This window comes from Semicossyphus pulcher, unplaced genomic scaffold (assembly GCF_022749685.1).
Source record: "Semicossyphus pulcher isolate SPU_LCO1_2020_fin unplaced genomic scaffold, fSemPul1.0.p SCAF_12, whole genome shotgun sequence".
Lineage (NCBI taxonomy): Eukaryota > Metazoa > Chordata > Actinopteri > Labriformes > Labridae > Semicossyphus > Semicossyphus pulcher.
The window spans coordinates 7,622,490-7,648,379 of record NW_027211626.1 but is presented as its reverse complement, the minus strand read 5'-3'; the positions used below and the strand labels follow the sequence as shown (position 1 = coordinate 7,648,379).

At 40.7% G+C, this 25,890-nt stretch overlaps 2 protein-coding genes across 3 annotated transcripts in view; both read right to left on the bottom strand.

Moving 5' to 3' along the window:
* marchf8 (membrane-associated ring finger (C3HC4) 8) overlaps nt 1-2,719 on the bottom strand; it is a 91,771-nt gene extending 89,052 nt beyond the window's left edge. For both annotated transcript variants that reach the window (XM_069658477.1, XM_069658478.1), the window contains exon 1: nt 2,632-2,719. The gene's annotated coding sequence lies outside the window, so the exon portion shown is untranslated. The remainder of the gene's footprint in view (nt 1-2,631) is intronic.
* A 6,076-nt stretch (nt 2,720-8,795) lies between these two features.
* On the bottom strand, nt 8,796-25,299 carry zfand4 (zinc finger, AN1-type domain 4). Its single transcript, XM_069658652.1, has 10 exons — nt 24,756-25,299; nt 22,808-23,123; nt 20,635-20,710; nt 19,521-19,588; nt 19,219-19,405; nt 18,855-19,002; nt 17,208-18,440; nt 15,556-15,610; nt 10,634-10,751; nt 8,796-9,857 (listed from the first exon to the last, which is right to left on the bottom strand). Exons 2-10 carry the CDS (start codon nt 22,989-22,991, stop codon nt 9,722-9,724), a joined length of 2,205 nt encoding a protein of 734 aa, XP_069514753.1. The 5' UTR covers nt 22,992-23,123; nt 24,756-25,299; the 3' UTR covers nt 8,796-9,721.
* Nucleotides 25,300-25,890: the final 591 nt, after the last annotated feature.

Below are 25,890 nucleotides of genomic sequence, written 5' to 3'. Positions count from 1 at the left end.
CATATCAGATAAAATAAATGTTGACAGATGGGGAAATAATTTGCCAAAACATTTTAGAACTTGAAATAAATGTTATCCCACAGCAAAGCAAATAGCACGATGTTTAAATTTGCAAAAAAGTCCCATCATGACTCAGAATAATAATACATCGTTGGGCCTCTAATGAGACCCACACTCGATGACGGTCATATGAGAGGATTTGTGCGAGCGCAGTAAATGCTTTTGTCAAACAGAAGAAAGACACCTGAATAAAGCAGCTTTCTTCCCATCTTGACGAGGAGACTAAGCAGACAGCAAAGTGTGAAAGTCACTCGGTATCGTTTCCTGCTTGTGACAGCCTGCTGTGATCCGAGTCTGAACATTTGATATCATTACTGTAATTTAGCTAATAATATAAAATATCTGCGCACTCAACTGGAAAACTTTGACAGGTTGAAAGCAGCTCATGAATAAAAGTCTGACTTCTCTTTTTGACATTTTTTTTCTGCTACTTCAGATCAAAAGTGTCCCCAATTACTTCAGTCAAGTTTTTCTTTTGTTCCAATGAAACCGAGATTAGAGTTTCGACTGCTCGCCTCCAAAAAGGCCACCATCCGTCGCCATTGTTCAAACACTCCACTGTGCCTGAAACTTAAACAGTGTTTGTGTGCAGAAGAAGCCAATCTATATGCGGTAATCCCATGTGACGAGGCGGAATTAGTTACACAGCAGCACAACACGCAGAGAGAATAAGCATTGTGTTATCTGCAAGTTTATGCATGCACGCTCCACAGATACAAACGGGACAATGAGGCTTCTTATCGCAACAAGACCTCAGTATTTCAAAACGTTGGCAAAGACATAACCAAAGGCTGCAGTGATGTAGCACACACACACACAGCTGGTTCTGTGCCTGGCAATAGCTGAACACCACGCTGAAGTCTGCATCACCACAGAGGAGGTATTACAAGTAGCTGACTTTGACACGACGCCAAGACTTGTTACCTTGGAATGACGACAAGTGAAGGGTTTGCCCTCCCAAGGAAAAAGATAAATACCACAGCAGGCATCCGCACAGTTGAAGCGATCGCAGGGAGCTCTAAAGTATACAAGAGGGCTTTGCTACATCTTGTTTCTTCTTTTGGAAATATTTAACCTGTTACATTCCACTGGATTGTCAAGGACCAAATCTGGGATAAAATGTACATAAAACTTAATTACAACAACAAGGTTGCCTTAACTGTGAGCATAATGTCTTGGAATTAGGTTAATCATTGTAACACACCTCGTTAATTAACTTAAAGCTGAATATTGAAAGTGAGAGACACATTATTTTTCCTTCATGTTTGAGCTTATGTTGCACAGGCTGTGTGTAAACCCTAGTTCCTCCTCCCCCATGCATTCTGGCCTTATAGTTCTTCTGTTACAAGCTTTAATAATTGCATATGATGACATTTTCAAGGTTATTTTAAAAAGGGGTTAACAAGCTGCAATTGCAATGCACATGCATGCACTATGCTGCAGGTATCACAGCACACAGCCAGAGCAGAGCTTAAGGTGGCACACTGAGGAAAGCTTAACCTGCAGCCAATGTAAGACAGAGTGTAATGTGAGAGCCACTCTTACTAACTGATTATTGTGTCTGGAAGTAGAACAGAGTAAAAAAAACATTTACGAGAAGAAGAAAGGATTTTACAGTTTCATTTAGGCGCAAAATTGCTGATGTCAAGCTAGAATATAAAACTAGCCACTGTGGAAAAAAGCTGTAGCTTGTGGAAGCAGGGCAGCTACAGTAGGGCGCTCCTCTTGGCTCATAATAAGAGGACATCCAGCCGGACAGAGCACCTCAGACCAGGAGTCCTCACTAGATGTGACCATACATAGTAGCAAAGGAACTGTGAGGGGGCTGAAAGGCTGCTGAAATCACAATAAATGTAGAGTCCACTATGCAAATTTGACTGTTATCCAAATCGATATTGATCCAGTATGGGAACTCAAAGGGGACATACCCGCTGATATATCGCGCTGTGACCACTGATTTATTCAAATTAAGATGGGAACACAAGCATTACTGTACAAATGATGGAAATATATTCAAATACATGATGCATCACTGTGTAGGAATGCAATAAATTATATTTTCCTGACCTGCTGTCCCGTCTCATTCCACTAACTGAACGTTACAGAAGCTTCAGGAAACTAACAAAGGCTTGCTCGGACATATTCAAGATTACGTGTCATCTTGAGTCACAAACAAAAGGTGAACGAGCAACACATAGACATAAATTCATTAAAAACAGCAGGCATTTTAACTGATACAAACGCGTTGCTAATTTTTGCTGCAGAGCGCACCAGCCGCTGGCATTAAGCTGAATTTTCATACCTTTAATCACAACAGGCTACGGTGACCGTCTCCAGGAACCGTCTCAGCGATTTAGAAAAAAAGAAGCAAATTCTCACACATTCACATCCCAGCACAGTCCAGACGTCCGTCAGTCCGACCGACCGACCGTCAGCCGCCTCCGGTTGGTTTTAATAAAGCGCGAGGCGCAGCAGAGACAGAGGAGCCTCAGTGTGGACAGACGCATACAGCAGCAATGGACCATAATGTCGCTCCATATTCCAAGTAACAGAAAAAAAGCAGACACTCACCGCTGTGTTTGGCACCGAATGACGACGTTTTGTTTATTGCATTTTCCCCCGCTGAGCAGCTGTGTGTGGTGGTGCGTCACTGACTTCCGCGTTAAGATGGAGTGAAAAAAATGCGAGAGAAATAATGAATTTAAAGGACAGGAGGCGCACGCGGGCGCACTGAGGGCTGTGCAGGATGAGGCCAATGAAGAGGCTGTTGATGGGGATGATAATGATGGCAGTAGCGGTGGGAAATGAAGTCTATGATAAGGAGGGTGATGGTAGATGAAATGTAATATTTAAACTGATAATATTTTCTAGTGAATATTATCATGATCCGACTCATCTGTGTCTATCAGCGTTAAAGAGCATTTTAGCGACTGAAAGCTCATTTGTTTTCTGTTTCCAATATTTCTTCAGCGTCATTATCAACCACATCTCCATCCCCCACAGGCAACAAGCTGGTGGAATTCATAGTGACCCAAACCGAGCCAAAAGAAGGGATAATATTGGATTTGCATTCATCTTATGGACACTAAAACTACAGAAGCCCTAAGCGGACACGCATCCATCCAATTTATTTACTCGTTTAGAAATAGGTTTAACTTGGCTCATAAGTGTGGGCACTGGAAAACCAGCTTTTTTATCCCGAGATAACTAGAAAAAATAAGTCGAGATCTCCAGAAAACAACTGAACTGAACTCGTTATCACTGGAAAACCAGCTTTGTTATCCCAAGGTAACAGGTAAAATAAGTCGAGATCTCCAGAAAACGACCAGAAAATACACATTATCATGTGAAAACTGAGTAAATAAAGGGATGGATGTCCACTTAGGGCTTCCGTAAAAAACACCTCAAAATTAATGCTAATGTTGCTTCGTGTCAAGTCACGTATATTGGCAGGCAGATTGTTGTAGCTGCTGAGAAGTGGCCAGGAAAAAAGCAAATACAAATTTATCTTCTTCCTGGTGGTAACTAAATTAAGAGGATTTATATTACTCTCATATCTGTACGTTAAATGTGAAGTTACATCCATTTAATGTTAAGCCATAGCTAATGTCAACTTAGCTTAGCTTAGTTTAGCTTAGAGCAATGACTACTAAAGGGGGAAACAGCTAGCCTGGCTCCGCCCAAATGAAACAAAATCCAGCTAACAGCACTTCTTATGCTTTGTCACACTTACATCTTATTTGTTTGTACATTAAAAAAAACTAAGTGTAAAAATAACAGTTCCATCTTTTAGCTATTTCTTGGCCCTGAGAAATTGCTTGGCAATCAACTACAGGAAGCTACTTGTCCTGGCCAAGAAACAGTAGGCCTATGACACAAAACCCTTTATTATAATTTGTAGTTATTCAAAATAAAATGTAATATTTTGTAATTAGCCTTTAATTGTTGTGTGAGGTGGAGTTTTTCGACTGTGGTAAGCTAGCTGTTTCTCTTTGTTTCCAGTCTCCATGCCAAGCTAAGCTAACCAGCCGCTAACTTTAGCTTCATGTTTCGTCTTTTGTTTGATTTTACAGACATTTCTCATTACATTAGACTTTATGGGAATTACATAATAGACATCTTATTAGCCAACGGAAAACATCCTCCAGAAAACAGCCTCAACCTGTCAGTCTGTAGTAATATATTCTGTTACATCAGTCATTATTCACAATTATGAAAGGCCTGCAGTGTGCTGTATGACTATCCTGACTCGAGTGAATCACATAATGCACTGTAACTCCACACCACAACTCTCAGTGCAGTATGTCGGGAGAGGCTCACTTATTAAAGGAGGGAATGTATCCTCTGTTGACTCAAAGCCTCGGCTCTATCTCTGTGAAACCTGTCATTGTGTTTGGGCTTATTACTGATTCACAGTCCGCCACTCCGTCCTTGGGGTGGGACAACGGAGCCTCTGTGCTCTGTCTGGACAAAGTGGGCACCTCAGAAGTGAGTCTGCCAAACTGTCATGCATGTGTCTCTGCGTCAGAGAGATATAGGCTTGTCTTGCTGCGTGGCATGGGAGGATTAGGACGTGCCTCTTTTGTGTTTTAAAGAGAGGCAGGAAAGTGAAACAAGGCTGTCGTGTTGATACTAAAACAGCCTATTTACTCTGTTTACAGGATATTAGAAACCAGAATATTGGAGGGTAAAAGCAGCCACAGAGAGCTACTTACAAATAGCCATTAAACTGACTATGGCTGATGTACACAATCCTACAAAACAGGGCAACAAACATTAAGATATGCAAAACGGTGTGTGTGTTTAAGGGGGAGGATTTTGCTGCATAAAAGCAGGACATTAAAACAAGGCAAGTCCCATAAGGTTTACAAGAAAGGGCTTTTAAGAAAGAGGAAGCAGATAAACACACACACACAGTAAAAAAAGGCGCATTGGGTGACAAAAACAGGGAGGAGGAGACAGGTCGAAGAAGAGGTGTTTGTGTCTGGAGGTCAGTTGGCCTGTCAGCAGATTGAAATTAAAGAAATGTGGGGCAAGATTGTAAAATATTTTCTTGGTGCATATGTGTCTGTTCTGCTTTCTTGCCTGGTACATAAACCTGTCAGACCGGCAGTGCTTTCATTGTCTCGTGTTGATCCCCGTGGCCCTGTGAACACATGACTCAGCAGAGTAAACCCTCATTACACTCAACACTACAAACACAGTAAGATTTATATCAACACACAATGTGAGGGATCGTGTTTTGATTTAAGATTAAAATGCAGGTACCTTTTGAATAAATACTACAAATACTTACCAGCTTCAGTTGAATTTGAGTTACAAAATATCTTTAAACTTCTGCTTACTTTGTGGTCACATTGCTATCGTTAGTTTCAACTTGTGATCACTGTTCCCCTTATGCTGGTGCACACGAACAGTCTCGAGGTTAAAAAAAATGACTGCAGATGCTGATTACAACACTACAAATCTAAGTCTGTTTATTGGAGATCATTCAACAAAATGCACTCCTGATACATTGCACATTCTAACCAAGCTAAGGGATGACTATTCAATGGGTAATCAGTAAACTGCAATGTATAAAAAAAAGGCCTTTCCAGTCCTGTACACAGCCACTCTTGTTGTGGTGGATTTCTTCTTCTCCAAGCCATGTTTTTAAAAAAAGGAAAAAAGCACTGTTTGTCGGTTTGTGCAAAATATAGACTTGCAGCACTTGGCAGAGCTGCAAGAGGCGAGCAGAACAATCCTGAAACAGAAAATAGACATTTGGTTTGTTCTGTTTGTGTGACACACTGCACAGAAACACAGTGGGAGACTGTTCCACTGAAGAAATGGCTGTAAGAAAGCAAATCAGATACCCAGACAAAACTTGCATATTCAACAAAAAGGTACACTGTGTTATGAGCAAAAAACAAGCAACCCATAGAAGAGAGGTAATAGGGGTTTAGAATTGCACTTGCATAAAGTTGGGTGACACAGTTGTGGACATATTCTGACTTTTAGTCTCTAAAGTGGGTCAAGCTCCAAAAACACTGGACACTTAAATGTAAATACCCAAATCTTTCAAACTCCACGCCCAAGTTCCTCACACAAGATTTGTTAAAAATGTAAAGTCTCCAAGACCAAGCCAAGATAACTGAGTGATGTCATGCCTCAAGAGCCAAAGAAAACTGTATGCAATTCTTTTCACAGTGTGGGACCTGGATGTGTTCATATGGGTGGCCTGAGCTGACACTGTTCATTTTTTGGCAATGCAGTAATTTGTTTCTCGGTGCTTTTTCTGCGTGGTGCAGCAAAAAAAACACTCACTTCAGTTCAAAAGTCATTTCAGGTCATTACTCACTCTTCCATGCAGTGACTCAGGCAACAGTGATAAGCAAGTTCCCACTCAGGAATCATGCGGGCTTCTTGACGTAACCCTCTAATTATTAAAGCAATCTCAGCTACTGCTAGAAGTCAACATTTAGCAAAGGTTACAGAATGTTTAATGTTAAAATGTGTGTAATTAAACTGAATATAATTGAGTAGATAAATGAAAATAACTTAGAGCTAACAGCTCTATGAAGCCGTACTTAAGCACAGCAATGCTCTGAACCAAATGCTAAAAAAAACCATGCTAACATTCTAACAATGACAGTTAACTGGCTGATATTAAGCAAGTGTAATATTTATCATTCTAACCATCCAAGTCAAGCATGCTAACATTTGCACCCCAAGTTAAGCAAACTAACATTTGCACCCCGAATTAAGCATACTAACATTAGCACCCTGACTTAAACATACTAATATTAGCACCCCGAGTAAAGCACGCTAACATTAGCACCCAAAGTTAAGCATACTAACATTCACACTCCAACTTAAACATACTAACATAAGCACCCCGAGTTAAGCATACTAACATTTGCACCCCAACTTAAACATGCTAACATAAGCACCCAAAGTTAAGCATACTTACATTAGCACCCCGAGTTAAGCATACTAACATTCGCACTCCAACTTAAACATGCTAACATAAGCACACCAACTTAAACATACCAACATTAGCACCCCAACTTAAACATACTAACATAAGCACCCCGAGTTAAACATACTAACATTAGCACCCCAACTGAAACATACTAACATAAGCACACCAACTTAAACATACCAACATTAGCACCCCAACTTAAACATACTAACATAAGCACCAAGAGTTAAGCATACTGTCATTCGCACCCTAACTTAAACATACTAACATTGGCACCCCGATTTAAGCATACGAACATTAGCACCTCAAGTCAAGCATACTAACATTGCCACCCCGAGTTAAGCTTACTAACATTAGCACCCCAAGTAAAGCATACTAATATTAGCACTATTAAAGTGGTATTGGATAACCTGAAGTGAAGGGTGTGGGTGTATGTGATGGCTAATGGAGTGGTCAGGGACACTTTTCACATGCTGCTTTCACCACTTACTGAAGGATACATGACACATCATTTCAAAAAGAAATCCAAAATGACAGAAACATAATAAAAAATAAAATCAGCATGAAGTATTTTTCTAAAATTCATCTTGAAAGGCCTGGAAACTCAAAAAAGGCTAAGGTTTATATGTTGAAGTTGATTTTCCTCCTGAGAGACTAAGCAGTTTCAGCAGTATAAGCTACAGCCCAATTATCTTGGATCAAAGCCAGACAATGTGGAGGAGGAAAGTGAGGGTACAGACGGTACGACGTGACTCAGGTCAGGGTTTGTATGTTGGAAATGAACATTATCCAAAGGGAAGAATGAGAATTTCCCCCGCTTTTCTTTGGAACTATCTACTCAGTGACTCACCGGCAAAGAACATATTCCTGCTTTTGATTACACAAGCTTCTCTAGTATTTACTGATTGCAACATTAACTGTAATTCACTCTACAGGCTTAGTTTGAATTTTGTATGTATGCACATAAACGTCAGCTTCGAAGTGCTCTTCCTGATAAAATTATCAATTAGCGGATATTGCATTTGTGAATGTGAACCAGATGTGGCAGTAGGCACAATGAGATCAGTCCATCTGTCTGCAGCTCTATCAGACAGGTTTGACAATTTGCAAAATATGAATATTGGTCTTTTCATATTCTGGGCTTTTTTTTTTTGTCTCTAGCACTTTTCAAACAATTAACTCTTAGCTAGCTACGAGTCCACAGGTAGGCATGTCCTCTTACTTGGATGTTTCTTCAAAGTAAAGGGTGTCAACTTGTTTTGGCACATACACCACAGAACCTACTGAGAACAGTTACTGGCAGACAGCAGCAGAGTTTGAAGATCGCAAGTCTACGCTGAGATGGTGACACGGCACTAATAAAGGAAGACCGAAAAAAGATGTTGTCCTCAATTATATTTGTCCCAACTTTGGCAAGAACAAGGAGAGTGGGGGGTCTAATGTGAAACACATTAAATATCATCTTGTTGCTTAGGAACGAGCTGTGGGTCTGAGTACGACGTGAGGACAGGCTGCTGTGACAAGAATGAGTCAGTGAGAGCAAACACAAACTGCTTCGAGTCTACTTCACAGCACTGAGAACTATTAAGAGGCCGCAGCAAAAGAGGTCAAACAATCACTGTGCAGATAATGAGTAATAGCGATACGAGAAGAGACTGCGAAAGAAATAGAGGAAATAACAGCGGTAAAAATAATCAGTCAACTGGAAATGTAATTATAGAGGTGTTAGATGTAAACAAGTCAGTGAAGTACGGAAAGAAACTTTATTAGATCAAACCTGTAGATACAATAACAGCATTTAAAGTTTTTTTTTGCAACAGCTGAGCAATAAAAAAGACTTACAAAAGATTTTTTTTATGGCAACCACCTTATATAGAGACACATCATAAATACCATAACCCCCCTCCCCAAATCCTAATACAGTTTACTTGATAGGATACACATTAAAACTGACATTCATACCTACACACGTTGCATACTTGCTATTTCAAAACCAACCTTGAATTTAAATAAGCAGAATTCATTAATAAATATTAAGTATTTCATCAATATGTGGGTGTACTGTTCTTTTTAAAATGATTTTTATTAGTAATGTCTGTTTGTATGTGCCCATGTAAGAAAGACGTTTAAGAGGTGCAAGATATAAAAATCATGATGACAACAATATAAACACTTCATAAGACAAACACAGAAAATTAAAGTATCCTTTCCTCCACAGTAAGAAAAGTCAAATGTATAAATATGATAGTTCTAAAGTGCATCTGTCAAAGACTTGTCCAAATGAAAAAGTCGTAAGCGGTCCTTTTGAAACAAACAAAAACAAAGGCTGACGGAACTAAAATAGAAATGTCTGAACGTGCAGCAGATATATTTAGCGAAACCTACCTACATACATGCACGGGGGTTTTGTGTTGGAAAAAGAAAAAGGTAACAGATTAAAAGGATAAACATCTTCACATTGTCAAGAGGTGATGAGCAGCTCTGTGCCGTTTCAGTCTACTTTGTTCACACTTGGCTTTCACAGAGTATTTCATTTAAATTTTAAGCAAACTTGGCAGATTTAAAAAAAGCACACAGTGGTGAATAAGTTCCTTCTTTCTGATAGAAAAAGTCACATTGCAGAATCTCTCCCTTTCAGTCTGTTTTAACCTGCAGTTCCTTCAGGCTGTCCCTTATAAGAGGTGAGGGTTGTAGAATCTAGATCTTAGGCAGCTTGGGAGCACTGATAAGAGGGTTGGTTTCCTGCAGAAATCGCCGTCCGGCACTCTTGTAGTCAAACGTGCAGTCATGTGTCTCTGCGTAGCGGTGGGTGGCGCAGAAGTTGTGACCACACCTGAAAGAGTTAAATAAACAGATGTTTCAGTAGAAGAAATACTTAGAAAAACTGCTGTATTTATAGTATGCACCCCATGAGACCTTACAGTGAACAAATAAAAGCTTTTAGTTTCAGTATTAGCAAACAACCTCTGCTCCATCCTCAGGCTATTCTGCTGACTATGAATGTCACAATTCTTCCTTCTTATTTTAACTCCTCCGCAGGGAAGTTTTCCTCGATTAAAAGCCTCCTTTTTGTGCTTTAATATCCGTATTTATATCACACCATTAGTCAAAAGAGCAACACTATCTCAGGTGTCATATTTATTTGATTTGGGAGCAGAAATATTGAGTAAATTATTTGAGTCATTTAATCACAGGTCTTTGCCATCTGACTAAACTAGTATCAGTTGGGTCTTTTGAGCACAGTCGGGGGCTTTGCTTTAATGGTTCCAGCACTTCAAGGGGCTGGTGTTAGGAGATTAGAGTTACACACTGTTGCATCAGATTCAGTGTGAGCGCGCTGGACAAGGCCCTGGGAGAGGGAGACGTGATCCAGATTGATGTTATTGAGAGAAACTTTGATAATGTTAATAACTTTTGGCAGAACAAGCAGCGAACAGAGACGTGTTTTTACTGGAGACGTGCTGAGGGACAAAAATGATAAACTAGGAAAAGACCACTTCCTACTGACAGGGGTGCTGTCAGGACAAGAATGAGAAACGGGGAGAGATTTGATTAACAGTCCGACAGCGAGCGAGCGAGCACAGCTGGAAATGCTGGAGGCTCTTGTACCTGCACTCGTAGCTGGTGGCCAGGCCAGTCTTCCTGCCACAGAGGAAGCAGTGCTTTGAGCTCTTCTTCTTGCTGCCTGTGGGAGCCTTGACTGGAGGTAGGTGGTATGTCGGAGTGCCTGAGAGAAGAGGAAACATTCTTATTGATTTTGAACAAGCTAGTGTGGGGATTGTCAATTGAAAACTTTTGAAATGCCACAAAAAAGAAATGTGATGCTGCGTTTCCAAAGACCGGTTTGGAACAAATATGTCTTATAGTAGTTTCATTAAAAGTTTGCTGTAGAAGCTAAACTTTAATCGTTGCAGTGATTACTAAAGTAATAAAGGTTGCAAACTAGATAAACAACAAGCTGCCTTGGCTTTCTATCCCATATACTGTTGAAAAATGGTGAGAGGGCCTCAAGAATCTTTCATGTCATCTAGTGTTTCATGCTGTTTGGAGACAAAGAAAAAATAAGGATATTGTTTTAAAGCACACAGAAAAGGTCAGCTACTCATTTAATCGGTCCCATCCCATTTAGAGCATCAAGCCTTTTTCAATGAGGGCAAAAAAAACCACGCCTCAAGCAAGCATAAAACTTTATTGCACAACTGAGAAAGTATTATCGACCTCTGCAGTTTCCTCACAGCTTTCTAACGCCATGCTCAAAATGCACATAAAAATATGTTCATGGAAGCACAAACACCGCCTGCGTTCAATCTACATACACTGCAACGATAGGGCTTGGCTCTCTTCTGTTCCTGGTGTCGGCACAGCGAGAGCTTTGTGAACCATTTTCTCCTTCCTGAATAAGCCCTTTGTTTAATTTGTGTTGAACATTTCAGACTAAAAATGTGCTCAATCTAGACTCATCAGAGTCATCCTGAAGCTATAATAGGTGGCTATCGGCACAGAGTCAGGTGAGGGAGGTTAATTTAATCTCTCTCTTTACAGGACTTGCAGGCATTTTGCTCTACTGACCGAACCCCCGCAGTGATGTCAAAGCAGCCGTTTTCACCAGCTGCCAAAAGGCAAAGCACCTGCTGTTAAATCACACACTGGAGTGTGTCCAGAAAATGCAATATGCTGTTAAGATTCCAGTCTGCACAGTTCTGAAACACCTGTCAGAATTTGCCTTTTTACTTTGCTTTGTCTAGGTTCCTATTATAATGCTTTTTCATTGTGCACAAGGAGAGTTTTCACATCATGTATCATGTCTGTCACCTGACACCCACAGGAAAAAACTGACTGAAAATAATCCCTTAGAAAACAGACACTGTCAAATTCAACTGTCTAATTATCAACAGTTTCTTCGTCAGTCCTGACAATTAATTTCAAGCTTGGTTTATGATCAAGGTGCATCATATAATAAATAAGGAGTCAGTTAAACTAGATGTAAACAGTAGTATAGTGGTAGATGGCTGTCAATCATGTTTCCTACTCAAATTTTCAGCCTTATAAACTCTGTCATAATATTAAAATATGTCAGAAAATAAACTTCATTTCCCATGTCACATAAACCTGTGTCACAGAACACGGGTTTATGTCAGCTTGTAACCTGTGATGATCGTGTCTGTGGAAGTACGCAGCTCTGCCGGGTTTGTGAGCTGTGGGGAAACAGGCACACACAGATAAAACTGACAGCTCTGTGATGAAGGTACAGGAAGCTCACTGTCAAGGAGCTGGGCGTGGGATGGATATTTTTCCCCTTGTGCACTTTAATCTGCTGCCATACAGACAAACAGTGGGTTCAGATATGATCAGACAAAGGCTGATTTTCCACGTTCTTTTGTCATAGATCTATCGTGAATTTGATAGCATCTGATTAAGCGTTGTTACAATTAAGTTTTCTTTGCTCTCAAACCTAATCCAACTCTTCTAAGAGAAAGCCTCTTGTTAGTGACTGTTTTGAGAGACTGGGCGCACTGAGAGAGAAAAGGGTAATTTTTGGTGACAAAGGATGTCGGCGTGTTTCATTTGCAGTCAGTGTGTATTTGATCTTTACTGAAACAGCTGACTCCGTCTTGTTTGTGATGCTCTGAGGTTCAGTCACTGAAGCAGCGAAAGGTTCAAATTAAATGAGCTCAGTGAGATGTTTGTGAAAGCCGGGCTGCACAGGGATCGATTGATTTCCATTGACAATAGATCTGCATTACAGACTAATTAAATTATGGTATGCTTTACAGATGTGTGCTTTCCTAATAATTGCCATGTTAGTGTCCTTTAAAGAACTATGATGTAGTCATTATCATGGGGAAAACAGATTTCCCCTGAAATAGCTCCATTTATGCCACAGTTAATACTAATTTATGGTTTATTTTCAATTTGAAACTTTATTCAATTCGACACTGTCTCTATTTTCCCTCTATTTTGTACCAAATTACTTTGTTCCTTCCTGGAAACCTCGGGGAAATTGCTTGCTTACAAAGCTTGTAAAATACTCAAAAAAAGCATAAACAAGCCGCGTACAGAGAAGAGAGATTAGTGGGTAAGACGTGTCTGTTGAGCCTAAAGTCAGCTGACTCTCTTTTAACCTGGCTAGATCACCATAGTAACTTTAAATGGCTAACCTGGTTGGGACCAAAATATGTGCAGAGTTTCATCTTAAAACCCTTTCTTAAATAAAGTGCAGATGTTCTCCACAGGCAATATAGAACCTCAGCTGAGGTTAACTTTTGGAACTGTAATGTTTCGCATGTAAAGCCACAAAACGAAGCCGTGCAGTTACAGAAGCATGTACTGTATGCATCGCAACACGGAGCCAATGCATTCAGTTAGTGATGAATATATTATGACCCCCCCTCCAGTTTCTCTCTTCTTGTTTTTACCCATTGGCTTTAGGTAAAATTAACACTTTAAATGTCAGCAGATCACCCAAACAGTACAAGAACGGTGAGGACACAGCATCTCCGGATGCTGGGTTACGTTTTTATATTTGGTCCTAATTCTGTTTTGTCTGTTTTGCAGCTAAAACGCAGATGATGAAAAAGTCTGTCCGGTTTTTAACACAGATTAAATCAAATCAATGAATTAATTTGAAATCTATTGGGTCAAATACTGAAGTTATTTCCATTTGTCGTGAAGCGAAAGTATCCGACCTAACTGCAGTTTCTGACTGTACTAGTGAAATCAAGTGTATCATTGTTAAGTTTAAGAGTTGTACTTAGTGTAGTTGTTACATTAGAAATAAACAGGTGGCACTAAGAGTGTATCGGGCGATAAAGTAAATACATGAATGTATATATGAAGACAACCTCTTGCCTCTCTTGCCTTTCTGCAGCAGCAGAGTCGGGTTTTACCATTAGAACTTTTATATTTTCATCATAAACTCTCATTTAACCAGTCTGAGTGAAGCACACAACCGGTGATCACTCCTTTTTGTGCAGAAGAAGCATGAAATGACGCCTAACGCGCCCCTTTTTCTGTTAGCGAGCTCAGAGCCTGAAGCAGAAAGCCCGGGTTAACAGAGAAAGTTCATAACTACCTTCCTGATACCCGTCATCTCTAACTGGTGCTTGAAGCTTTGTTGAGCCAGCTTACGTACAGAAAGCCTGAGTATGTTGAACTTCCTTCGTAGTATACCCCCTCTGATTTGCTCAGACGTAAATTCTTCAGATTCTTTTTAATAACCAGAACAAGCTTAGCAATTCCTTTCTTTTGCTTATCCTGAGAGAAATCTGAAACTGCACTCAAGAACACAAAGTATAAAGAAAGAAAACGACATCTTCCCCTTGAAAGCCAAATGCTTACACTCTATCCACTGCTTACAACTGGCCAACACAATCCCAGTAAAGTATGATGTGTCATGCTTACAGGATGTTCTCATGTTTCAGTGCAATATGTCTGGATTGAGGAAAACATCAATGATGAAATTCAGACAGACTTTTGGGGAAAAAAATACCATGAGCTCACGCTATCTGATACTGAAGTGATGAGTCAATCCTCCATACAAAAACATAGTCGGACTGAGGACAATAACAGAGTGGACTGAAGTGACTGTCCTTGAGTGGCCCCTTCAGAGTCCAGACTTGAACCGTACTGGTAATAGAGAAAATGCTTTTCGAGTCCTCCCTCACACACCGACAGCACTTTAGGGCGTCGAAAGAAGAACGCGGAAGAACAAGAGGAACTGACAAAGTGTAGGTGTTTAAATCTGGCAAAGTCAACCTCACAAAGAACAAAAGTTGTAATTACCGCCAAGGGAGAAGAAATATGAATAAAGTAATATGTAAATGAGAAATTAAAGAGTTCATTTTTAATAAACAGATACCGTGAGTTCAAAAAGGATTTAAAAAAAGAACACAAGCTAAGAGTTAATTAATCTTCTTTGAATAACTCACAGAGGCACGAACACCAGAGTAAGCATACTGAGCGTCTCTGATAGATATAATTTATTTGGAAAGCCCACTCAAATATATTTTGCCCGGACCAAAACCTGTTTTTTAAAACATATTATTTATTCCCATCACAACTCGCTGCTGTCGAAAGTAAAGACTGACAGAAAGGCACTCATGATTGTTTGGTTGTTTAATGCTTTTTGCATCTCCAACAATAAATGGTCAGCCTGTTGAAACACTGACACCGATACTGATAAAGTAATAGAAGAAAATGGTTTGTATCCATATTCCCTGTGAAAAGTCGAAGCTTATCGGTGGCTGACATAAATAAGTGAATGTTCTTGTGTGTTTGCCTGGTGCCTTCTGTTGTGTGTGCTGCTCCTGCAGTTGTAGCATTAATGAATATTTAAAACCCTTGCGGTGCTTTGTTGTAGAGCTCTTACAACACGCACTGAAGGGTTTCACATAACAACATCTCCTCTGTGTGTGTGTGACTGCATCTTTCAAACCCGGCATCAAAGATCAGAACTGTTTGGCATGCTGCAGTACTCGCTCTTTATACTAGTACTTCATGAAATTATAACAGTGTTTGTGTTCCCTTCTTACCTATTCTCCCGAATGAAGTCATTACTCCCCCAGCTGACGCAAGAGTGTTGGTGGTCTGAGGAAATAACAGCAATATTACATATTTGTACAGCAAATCAATACAAATATTGCAGCACTTTATCTTGAGAGAAATATAAAGTTTTTACAGTTGAAATAACTGGTGATGAAATAAAAAGTATTGAGTATTTTCACTTGGGGAGAACCCTATATCAATCGATTATAAGAACTATACAGAGTTAAAGTTTATGCAGAAGAATATCTTTAGTTTGAAAAGACAAAAAGAAGAAAAGGGATAGTTTTGAGAGATCTAATTTCTGTAACAGAAGGTGGGGTCATTACGACATCAAAAACAGATCATTGTAATACATCCTACATCTGATGTTTAGCTAGACCCCTTTCCCACCTAATGTTAGCGTGTTGACACAGGTTTTTCACCCGCTAATAGATGTCGATTGTCTCTGTTCCCATTGCCAGTGAAGTATTTTCCTTTTGGTCTCTTTTCTGCTAAGTCACCGTCTGACGTCACAAACTTGCCCGAAACAGGGTTAGTAAACAGTGAAAACAGTGGTTAGGTCTTTATTGTATCTATTACTCATTCAGTCTGTGTATCAAACTAGGCGCTGACAATTTGGAACTATGTTCGAGCGCTGCTCGGACGGAGACGGGCGGAATTTGTAGCAAAGATGACAAGGAGTCGCAGAAGTTATCGACGGAGCATGGCATCGCGCTGGAAATGGGGCGGAGATTAACGTGTCAACCTGGGATTTGTGTTCTCATCAATGCCGATCGGAGAAGAGGCGATAATTACCCGGGTCTACTGCAGAGTCATTTGACCCAGGTCTGAATGCTGATTGTAGCCTTTCCCACTAAGCAAAAAAGCTGGATGTTAGCAGGTGTTAGTTGGTTTTTTACGAGTGGGAAAGCGGTTACAGTTTCCATCAATGATGCCTAATATTTCAACTTCTCCTGTTTCTAAAGTAGTTGCAAGGCAAAGACACGGCTTATGTGTGCCCCAAGTATGACACACTTTAACATTTATTGGAGATAATTTCACACTGTATCAGTTGTACTCTACATACAGTGTTCTTCACCGTGTCACATATGAGTCATAACCCAATGAAGCACAAGCGCTGCATTTTAAAAAATGTTTCAACGGAGAGGCAATGTGCGGATAAATTACTTTCTCATTGTTACATTACGTGCTCTGCTCTAGGCCTGCTAGATACCATTATGAGCCCATCATGTGAAGGAATGTGATGAAATCATAATAACAGTTCTCATCCCTAACCAACTGATTGAAGCATTACATTTTACATACTTGAGAAATCTGTGATTCAAATATGTTTGTTTGTTGACCACAAAAATGTAATGAACCTTAGTGAGACCATGCGATTTTGAAGAATTCAGTTAATGTCATATCAAGATTATTCTCTGACAATTAAAGCAAAAAGAGATTCACAACCACCTCTTCTTCTTTACTTTAAAGCGTCTGTGGGTTTGGATGAGACTAAGTTCTGGCAGTCAACATTACTTACAGTGATCGAGTTTGAAGAACACTTTGTTCAAAGACTCAAATAAATACTTTAATTAAGCCTTAAAAGAATTCCACAAATCCAATTTTAGAAGCAAACATTGACATTAACTTTGCTCACCATGTAAGAGGCTGCTGCTCGGTGCAACGGTGACATTTGTCTAAGGAGATCATCCTGGAGGAGCCTGTTGGTTTGGATGGCTGGCAGCCTGGAGCCGAGGCCGCCTGGTCCTGAGGCTGTAGCAGGAGGAAACGCAAGTGCAAGTCCCAGACCCTCTTCAAGACCCTCCCTCCTGTGACTGCTGTCTGGAGCCCTTGTGGAGAGAGAAGCCAAGAGCTCAGAGTTGCTCAGGGACCCCACTGGCTCCTTACAGGCTTGGTTGGCCATCTTTGTGATGCCTCTTGCTTCCCTCTTGGAGATAAGCTCTGGCCGCTTGCCAGGTGACTCCACTTTAACCCCACGGAGGCGTGGAGGATAAACTGAGGAAGTGGTGGCGGGGTGAGGGGATATGTTCCCTGGCCTCACTTGTGCTTGAAGGTTGGGATGTAAACAGGAGTGAGTGGGATCAAAAGGCTGAGGCAGCAGTCTGGTAGAGCTGGATGGTGAGGGGGAGGCAGGCAATGGAGAAGGGGGGCTGATGTGAAATGATGTGCCAAGCTGTGTTCTGTCAACTCTGCTGGTGAGAGGATCATTCGTCCCGAGTGTCCAAGTGCTTAGAGGGGAGGGGGAGAGTTGCAGCTGGTGCTGGGCCCCAACAGTGAGGGACCGACTACCTCCCTCTGGCTGCGTGGACACATCCAGACTCAATGGGTCTGATAGTTCCCCAAATGGAGCTCCAGGTGGTGTTGGCATCACAAACCCAGGAGCTTCCTCCAGCAAACCCAGCCCCACTGCCTCCCCTGGTGCCTCAGCTGGGTCAAAGGTTGCTTCAGGTGGCCCCCTGATACATAATGGAGGAAGCTGAGGGTACACGCAGTCCCTCATTAACCTGGTGCTGCCAATGTCTAACTGGGAAACTTTGGGAGGGGGCCGGATCTTTGCAAACGGCGGGCACGTCTCCCACGGTTCCTCCTCCTGAAGCATATAACAAGAAGGTGAGGAGAAGGAGGGAGGGGGTCGTCTGGGGATGGACAAGTGCGTAGAGGTTGCAGCAGCAGCAGAAGGGGGGAAGGGGTCTAAGGATGCATGGTCCGGGATTGGAGGTAGTTGTGCATTTGACTGCCGAGGCTGGTTCATCTGGGCGAGTGAACGAAAGAGGCGATGGTGGTGTTGTGTGCTGGATGGTCCCAGAGAGCCTCCACAGGGATGTAGGCTCACAGGGGGGCGCGGTTTCGTCTTTGTTGGCTTCTTCGGCTGGAGGACAGAGACACAGACAGAGAGAGTCAGATTACACTACGTCATCCTCTCACATTTACTTTACATAATTAGTATATTAAGTTATGAGCATAAAAACATACAGAGCCAAAACAGTTAAATGCAATAAAAAGGCTCCATCTCATACAAACGCATGCAAATGAGGCTTTTGGTGCAGTACATCTGCATTATGCAAAATGGTTGCTACCATTTACAGCTTATGACTTTGACAAGCAGGAGTCTATGCAATGACAATAAAAGACATTATTTAGGCCTTATTATTAATTAAAAAATGCAGATATGAAAAAAAAAAGCTTGTAATTTCACGTCTTGTGTGAATTAAATATTGTGTGGGGGCCTGATAGGTATTTTAATTTTCTAATGTCAAATTTTGTGATCTCAGTAGCTTCCCACCTTCTTGTTGAGGTTCATGTCCTCCATCTTGGCCTTCAGTAGCTTCATTTTGTTCATGGTGATGGAGTTCTCGAGGGTGTGCTGAGCAGCTGCAGAAGTGCCTCCTTCCTCGTCCTCCTCTGCACACATATTGTACACCGAGCCCCCACTAGAAAATATGAGAGGCGGAAACACTCTTCCTATTAGTGTTCTAACAAAACTGTCTGCTTAATGGCCGCCTCTTCAGCGGCCCTGCTCACTTTGAAATCTGTGTCACCACAATGGAAATTAAATCAGCTGCACAAGTAAACAATTAAACACAACGCAATTATACCATACCAAAGTGATAACATATTTGGACAGACAATTAAACAACAATTCCAACCTCAGAGATTCAGACAGCGGGGTCAGGTTTCCGTCGCCTCTGTCAACCACTCTGAAGAAGTTCAGCTGTTCTCCCTCGCGGTAGACCACAAACGTGACCTGCTTGTTGGACAGGCTTTTCTCCCAGCCCTCCTCCTTTGTGCTCTCCATCAGGTCAGCCACCTCTTTGATGGGATCCTCCAGAGTCACTGACAAAAAGAATAAAAGGAAAGCAGCGTATTTTATTTACTGGATGTATGAGGTAATTATTATGTAAAATTAGGTGTGTCTAGTTGTCATTGGATTGTATAGTCTTTTCCGTACCTCTCCTGGTGTTAATTGGGCCTGCCCTCATAGCTAAGATCAGTTTCAAAGTGCAGCCCTCTGCAATACTGCAAACACAAACACAGTGATGATAAATACATGAGAATAAGTAAACATTATTACAACCTATTCCCCAGTGAATGTGTAATAGGAAAAGAGGAAATAACAGTAGTCAACATATTTACATTACGGGTAAAAGGCTTGACTTCTGACGCTCTGATCTAAAAGTAAACAGCACTCTGAGGGTCCGGATGATTTCCAGATAAACCAAAGTGCACTCATAGGAATTCGATTTGAACATTTGTTTGATATGAACAGATGTTTCATCGCCAGCCCCGTCATCCTCTGCTTCTCAAACTTCAAAAGCATGCTGCTGTGTGATAGGCGGGCAACATCTCACCAGAGGCTGTTCATGTGGAAAATTAAGTGACAAGCATTCATAACAATACCACCATCTGCAGCCAGCTGAGCAGTGGAGGGTGAGGCCTGCATCTCATAAACTGACAAGAGCGGAAGGGCGAGCTCTCTTTAATATGACCAGTATGGCTTTGATCAAACAAAGTACTTGATGCAGGTTGCAAAATGTGAAGCACACCGCACTGCTTGTCTTGTTGAAGCCTACAATTTGAAACAGAGCACCTTGCTGCACTTTTCTCTTGTTGCTAAGCAACCACGGAATCACCTGTCCTCGGTCTAACTGTCATTTTTCTGTGTTCAGCCACACATCTTTACGGTTATATCTGTTTGGAAAAAAAAGAAAGGGGAAATACAAATGATAGTGGGGGACTTTTCTGTCCTGATCTGAAGTTTTCAGCTCTCAGTCGGCCTACAGAAACTGGATATAGACGCCTCTCACCGCAAAAAATGCTCACCGGGGCTAATGTCTTCTGGCTCTGCATCTTTGGCTCATGTACATGTTAAGCTGAATAAAGACACAGTCAGCACAACAGCAGAGAGGCTTTTAAAGTGCAACAACTAATGATTCTGAAAGTACACAGCTTGTTTTCAAACGCATTGCTGGTAATTGCTCTAACAAGCCTTGTTGTCAATGTGATTTTGCCTCAGTGCCAGTGCTCTGAAAGACAGAAAAGGGTTGGGAAAAATATATATATACCCATAGTCATGTAGACAATGTTCATCATCCAGCTCCACATTGTTCCAGATAAGGTGTTGCTGGGCAACAGGGATACCTTTAAAGACAGTGGGGGAGAGGGTAGGAGAGAAAAACAACCAAAGTTGACAAAAACCTATTCATTCTTTATAGACTAAGTTCATTAATCTAACAGACAAGCAAGATGGGAATGCTACCAAAAGAGGCATTTATACAGCACTGAAGATGAGTCATGTCTGCCCCCTAAAGACACAACTATGTAATAACATATAAATAAAAAGTCAAAGAAAAGGTTGTTTGTCATCTTAAATAGTGCAAATTTAAAAACATGTGTTGCTGCAGTGTTACCTCATCCTAAAGCCAGGTTATCTTTAAGATAATACTGACATATCCGCAAGGTTAGTTGGACGACAGCATGTAAATCATAAATTGCATATTACTGCAAATTAGATCAAAATAACAAGACTCCAGTTGAAGGATGTCAGCCTATCAAATTAAAAGGCTCTCTACGCCTTTTCCTTGGAATGAGAGGGAGTGTATGCGTAGTCAGGAAGCTCTCTGACCCAGTGTTGGAGGGGAGCCAGTGTTAGTGAAGGAGCAGTGGTCCTTTCATTGTGGAGTAGTGTGCTCCATCACAAACACACAGGCTTGGCTGACACACCTCCTCAGACACGAAGCACAGAGAGGCCTTTCTGACCAAAACTGAAAATGGCAGCAAAGAATGCAGACATGAAAGGTCATCTTGATCTACAAATAAGCAACCCCTAGAGGAAAGCCAAGGTCAAAAGCAAAGGAAAGGTTTGAATAAATGACCATGAAGACATTAGTCATTTAAATGGGTCCCGACACAACCTGCGTGCTGAAATCCTGAAGTATACAGCAGAGCAGATTTTGCTGTTGTTATGTCCCCACTGCCAAATTTGGGAGATTAGGCAACAAGTGAGTGCACAGATTTGTTGGTATTGTAATTATATAATAAGGCTTTTAACAAAGGCAGTAATTAGCCTGACCTTTTTCTGATTTGTGTGTTAATCAACACGGCTTCTTAGGTGGTGGGGTGATGTGACATTTAATGAACACCCACTGCTCAAGCACAAAGCACAGCCTGTGGTGCTTTTACATTGAATTTTAAATCAGGACAAGTCATAATAGATTTAAAATTAAATTTGTACTAGGGCTGGGCAATAAAATCGCAAGTTATCGCAATATGAGCTTTCGTAATTATGGCAAAATTTTGAACTTATCCCAATGAATTACAAAACAATGTTTCTGTCAACAAGCCACGCTTTCTCACTAAGCATGTGAAAATGTACCTATTAAAAGGAGCCCTGGATATAATGGCCGTGCTTTCACATCATTTTGATGTGATAAATGAAGCCCAAGCTTCCCATCAACTACCCTCAGAGGAATTAGTGTAAATTTTGTGAAAAAAAAAAAAAAAAGGTTTTTGGATTTATTTTGGATTCAGGAGGGACAGACAAACACAGCAGCTGTTGTGTAAAACATGCAGATAGACATATAAACTAAGAGTTAAAGCTAATATACACTCACCGGCCACTTCATTGGGTACACCTGTACAATCTAATGCAGCTCAATACAACAGCACTGCCAAGGATTCTGCTTTTATGAAGTTTAGTTTTTGTTGACTTTTGTTTTGTTGAGAGTCGGAAGTGTGTAAATTCAATTATGTTAATTACTTCATATCGTTATTGCAATATTGAACGATGTAATCAAACATCAGAGTTTTCTCATATCATGCAGGCCTATTTTGTACCTAAGGACAATAGTATGAATTTGAAATAAAAATTGACATCCCCTCTCGACATTGGTCAAAACGTAAAGTAACAGTAAGTCCTAGTGCTCTGAACAGAAGTGTAACCGTGTGTTTTCGGATTTTTTGGCATCTCAATCTTTACACCAGCTTACATTAAGCCTGGTAAGCAGCTCTGATCCAAGTTTACAGCAACACAAACAACAAAATTCTCTAAGAAGATACATCTGTGCAAAAACGACTCCACAGAGCAGTTGTACACAGAGCAGAGACTGAAGGGACCAAAAACCAATAACAGGATGTAAACATGCAGCATTCCATTAATTATTATCCTCTAACTCAGACAGACACAACTCTCTAACAGAAAGCTAAATCATGCAAACTACACTTTAATGAGCTCTGTACCTTCCAGCCTCTGGATCTTTGCCTTGACTGAAATAACAGCCTCAAAGGGCAGAACGCGCAGCTCAAAACAGGTCCCTGTCAGGGTCTCTATGAAGAGCTCCATAGTGTCATAGAAAGGGAGCTTATATTGAAAAGCTCCAACACTGTCGTCGTTGAAAAAGGGTGGCTCCTTCCTGTCTGTCATGTTGGACAGCTTTGGAGAGAGACTTCAAGGAGATGTTTAAAACGGAGGGCCGGCCCAAGATGAGGGAGAGAGGGACAGGCACTGCTCACTGGCTTCACGACCGTCACACATTATGCAGGATCACCACAGCAGCTGTGAACAGAAACAAAAACATTGCATGATTGTTATTACGTTTTTTAGGGTTTGATTAGTTTAACCATTTCCTGCTCCTGAAATCCAGTATCCTAAGTACACTGTGTGCCTTCGATAGGTCAACAATGTATTTGTGATTGTCTACACTCTAAATGTGACATTTGCAAGTCGACTTTTGGCCTTCACAGACATAAATCTCTTTATGGATGAGGTAAATATTTATTCAGGTGGGACACACATATTCAAAAATTAACAACCCAACACCTGAGTTTTTCATCAAATAGGATATTGTGTCTTTTGCACAAATAGGAAAATAACAGTAACGGACAAAGTAATGACAAAAATGCTCATGCTTGTAAAAAAAACTGTCTTTGAGAACCATTGTTGCCCTGTTGCACAATTGTTTTGAAGGGCAAGCATCAGCGGCAGCAGACACTCAAACATGTCATTAAACATTTAGTGCAGCATATAAGGCCTAGGCCATAATTCACGAACATCAGGTGTGTTATGTAAGCCCATCAGCGGTATGAGCTGTCCTGTACCTGACCACAGCCTTTAACTGATCACCTGTTGCGTCATCTGACTCACCAACAATTCAATTCAATGTGCATTGAATGAAATAGAGAAAAAATGGCCAGTGTTTCTAATGATTATCAGATTTGAAGGAAAATAAAAAGAAAGGTGTAAATCATAGAACCAAGCAGAGAAAAAAAAGAACGCTTGCTCTGTGTGTGTTTATGAAAAACTGTTGAATGTGCATGTGAGTGCATGTGTGCTTTGTGTGTGAAAGACTGTTCAAGGACTTACTGTGTGTTAAAGTTTGGGTTTTTATGTATGTGGGTGTCTTTGTGCACGCATTAGCTTGTATTAGTTTATTTTTTGTGTAAGAGTGTCTCTGTGTGTGTTTTATTTACGTTTTAAGTGTGTGTCTATTTCAAAGGTTCCACGATCACCATGCCAAGTGGTGGTACATTTTGCTGCTATAATCTCGCATTTGGGCATTTTTCCAAGTAAATATGAGAGGGGTGTGGTCTCCCACCAGGAACAATTAAAACAACAACAATCAAAGAACAATTATAGCTATTATATGACATTGTCCCTGTGTTTTTGTACACAGTTATCCACAAGCTGCTGGTGGGGCACGGTAACAGACTGACCATATAACTCGAGATCTTCCATTGTGCCTGACAGGGGATAAAGTTACCTCTCATAACACTAATGAGGTATAAAACACTATAGACAAAAGCTGATTGTATGCTTTTCATTGTTAGGCCCGAGGTGTACCCATTTAGAGACTTAACGGTTACTACAAGCGGCGTTTGTTTAAAGACAAGCGTCTAAGTCGTCCAGTTACAGACGCTGTCTTTATATTACTATTTAACCTTATATAAAACTGTCGCTGACCGCTTCACTATAGTAAAAGCTACCGGGTAGGTCGGCCAAAACTCGTTTGCTGAAAAAGATGAACTAGCTAGGTTAGCTAGCTGCCCTGACAACGGTGATGAATGGAGATAGCAATCGGCTAACAGTAGAAGAGGACGGTAACACAATCAGTATTTATACCTTCTTCTTTCACAAATATATATAAAAGCACTGGTTAACATTAGCGGTTTATTGTTTGACATTACTTACCAGTATCTTCTGCAATAATACGGTCGTGAAGCTCGTCTAGCCGACGCTGCTAACATTAGCTTCCGTTGCCATGTTAGCCAACAACTCAAACAATGCCTTCCTTTCTTGGGTGAACGGCTAGCAGGTTGCTAGGCTACATTTATGATCTTCAGTCTGCTCCCGTCCGGTGAAGCTCTCGAGGACAACGTTGAGTATGAAAATAATTTCATCTCGTTTAACCCTCAAAACTACACAGATTAAACTAGACCGTCTACCTTTGTCGGTAGCCGGGGTGCCCTTGTTGGCGACATCACCGTACCTGTCAAAGGCGACTGAACAACACCTTTCTGACTTCTTTTGATTGACAGGTGACGGAACCAATCAGCTTTAGAGATGGTGAGGTGGGCGGGTGAATCTGTGGTAGGCGGTCATTTAGTCTTAGTTTTGGTTAGTTTTACGAGTTCATAAGTAGTTTTAATTTTATTTTGATGAATTGACTAGTTTTAGTTTGGTTTTTATATAGTTTTCGTGTTAGTTTTAGTTTTTCAAGGCAGTAAAAGGTTCCTCCAGCCTATTGTCTGCTTTTCATAAAATGCATTCAGCAAATTAGTCCATTAATGTGTGTAAAGCTACACCTTTTTTTTTTTTTTTTTTTTTTTTTAAAAGGTTAGGGAGAATACACTCATTGCATTTTTTTTTACAACTGTAATTGAATAAATATAATTAGAATATAAACATCATGACCTTTAATTCAAATGGCTGAAACTGACAGCAGATAGTAAATATTTACTAGTACTCGACCTAACAGAAATGTTGAACACTGTAAGGCCCACAACCAAAATACCTGTACTTTGAAAAAGTACTACACCTGGAGCAGGGACCTTTTGGGGGTAAAATAAAGTTCCTGCGTTTGTATTCAGACCCTGGTCCTTGTGGTGGAGCAGTTACAGCTGCAGTTACAGTTGCAATTACACGGTCAAAAAAAACGGTCAAATATGTGTTTACATCAGTGGTACAAGTAGTTGCCTCTCATTGGTTTGAATTATATTTTAGGCTTCGAGCAATTGATTTTGAACAGCTTCTTTGTCTTCTTCGTCTGAAATTAATGGTGAATGTTTACATCTTTGTAAAATAGTTTCTCCTTCTAAATGTGTTT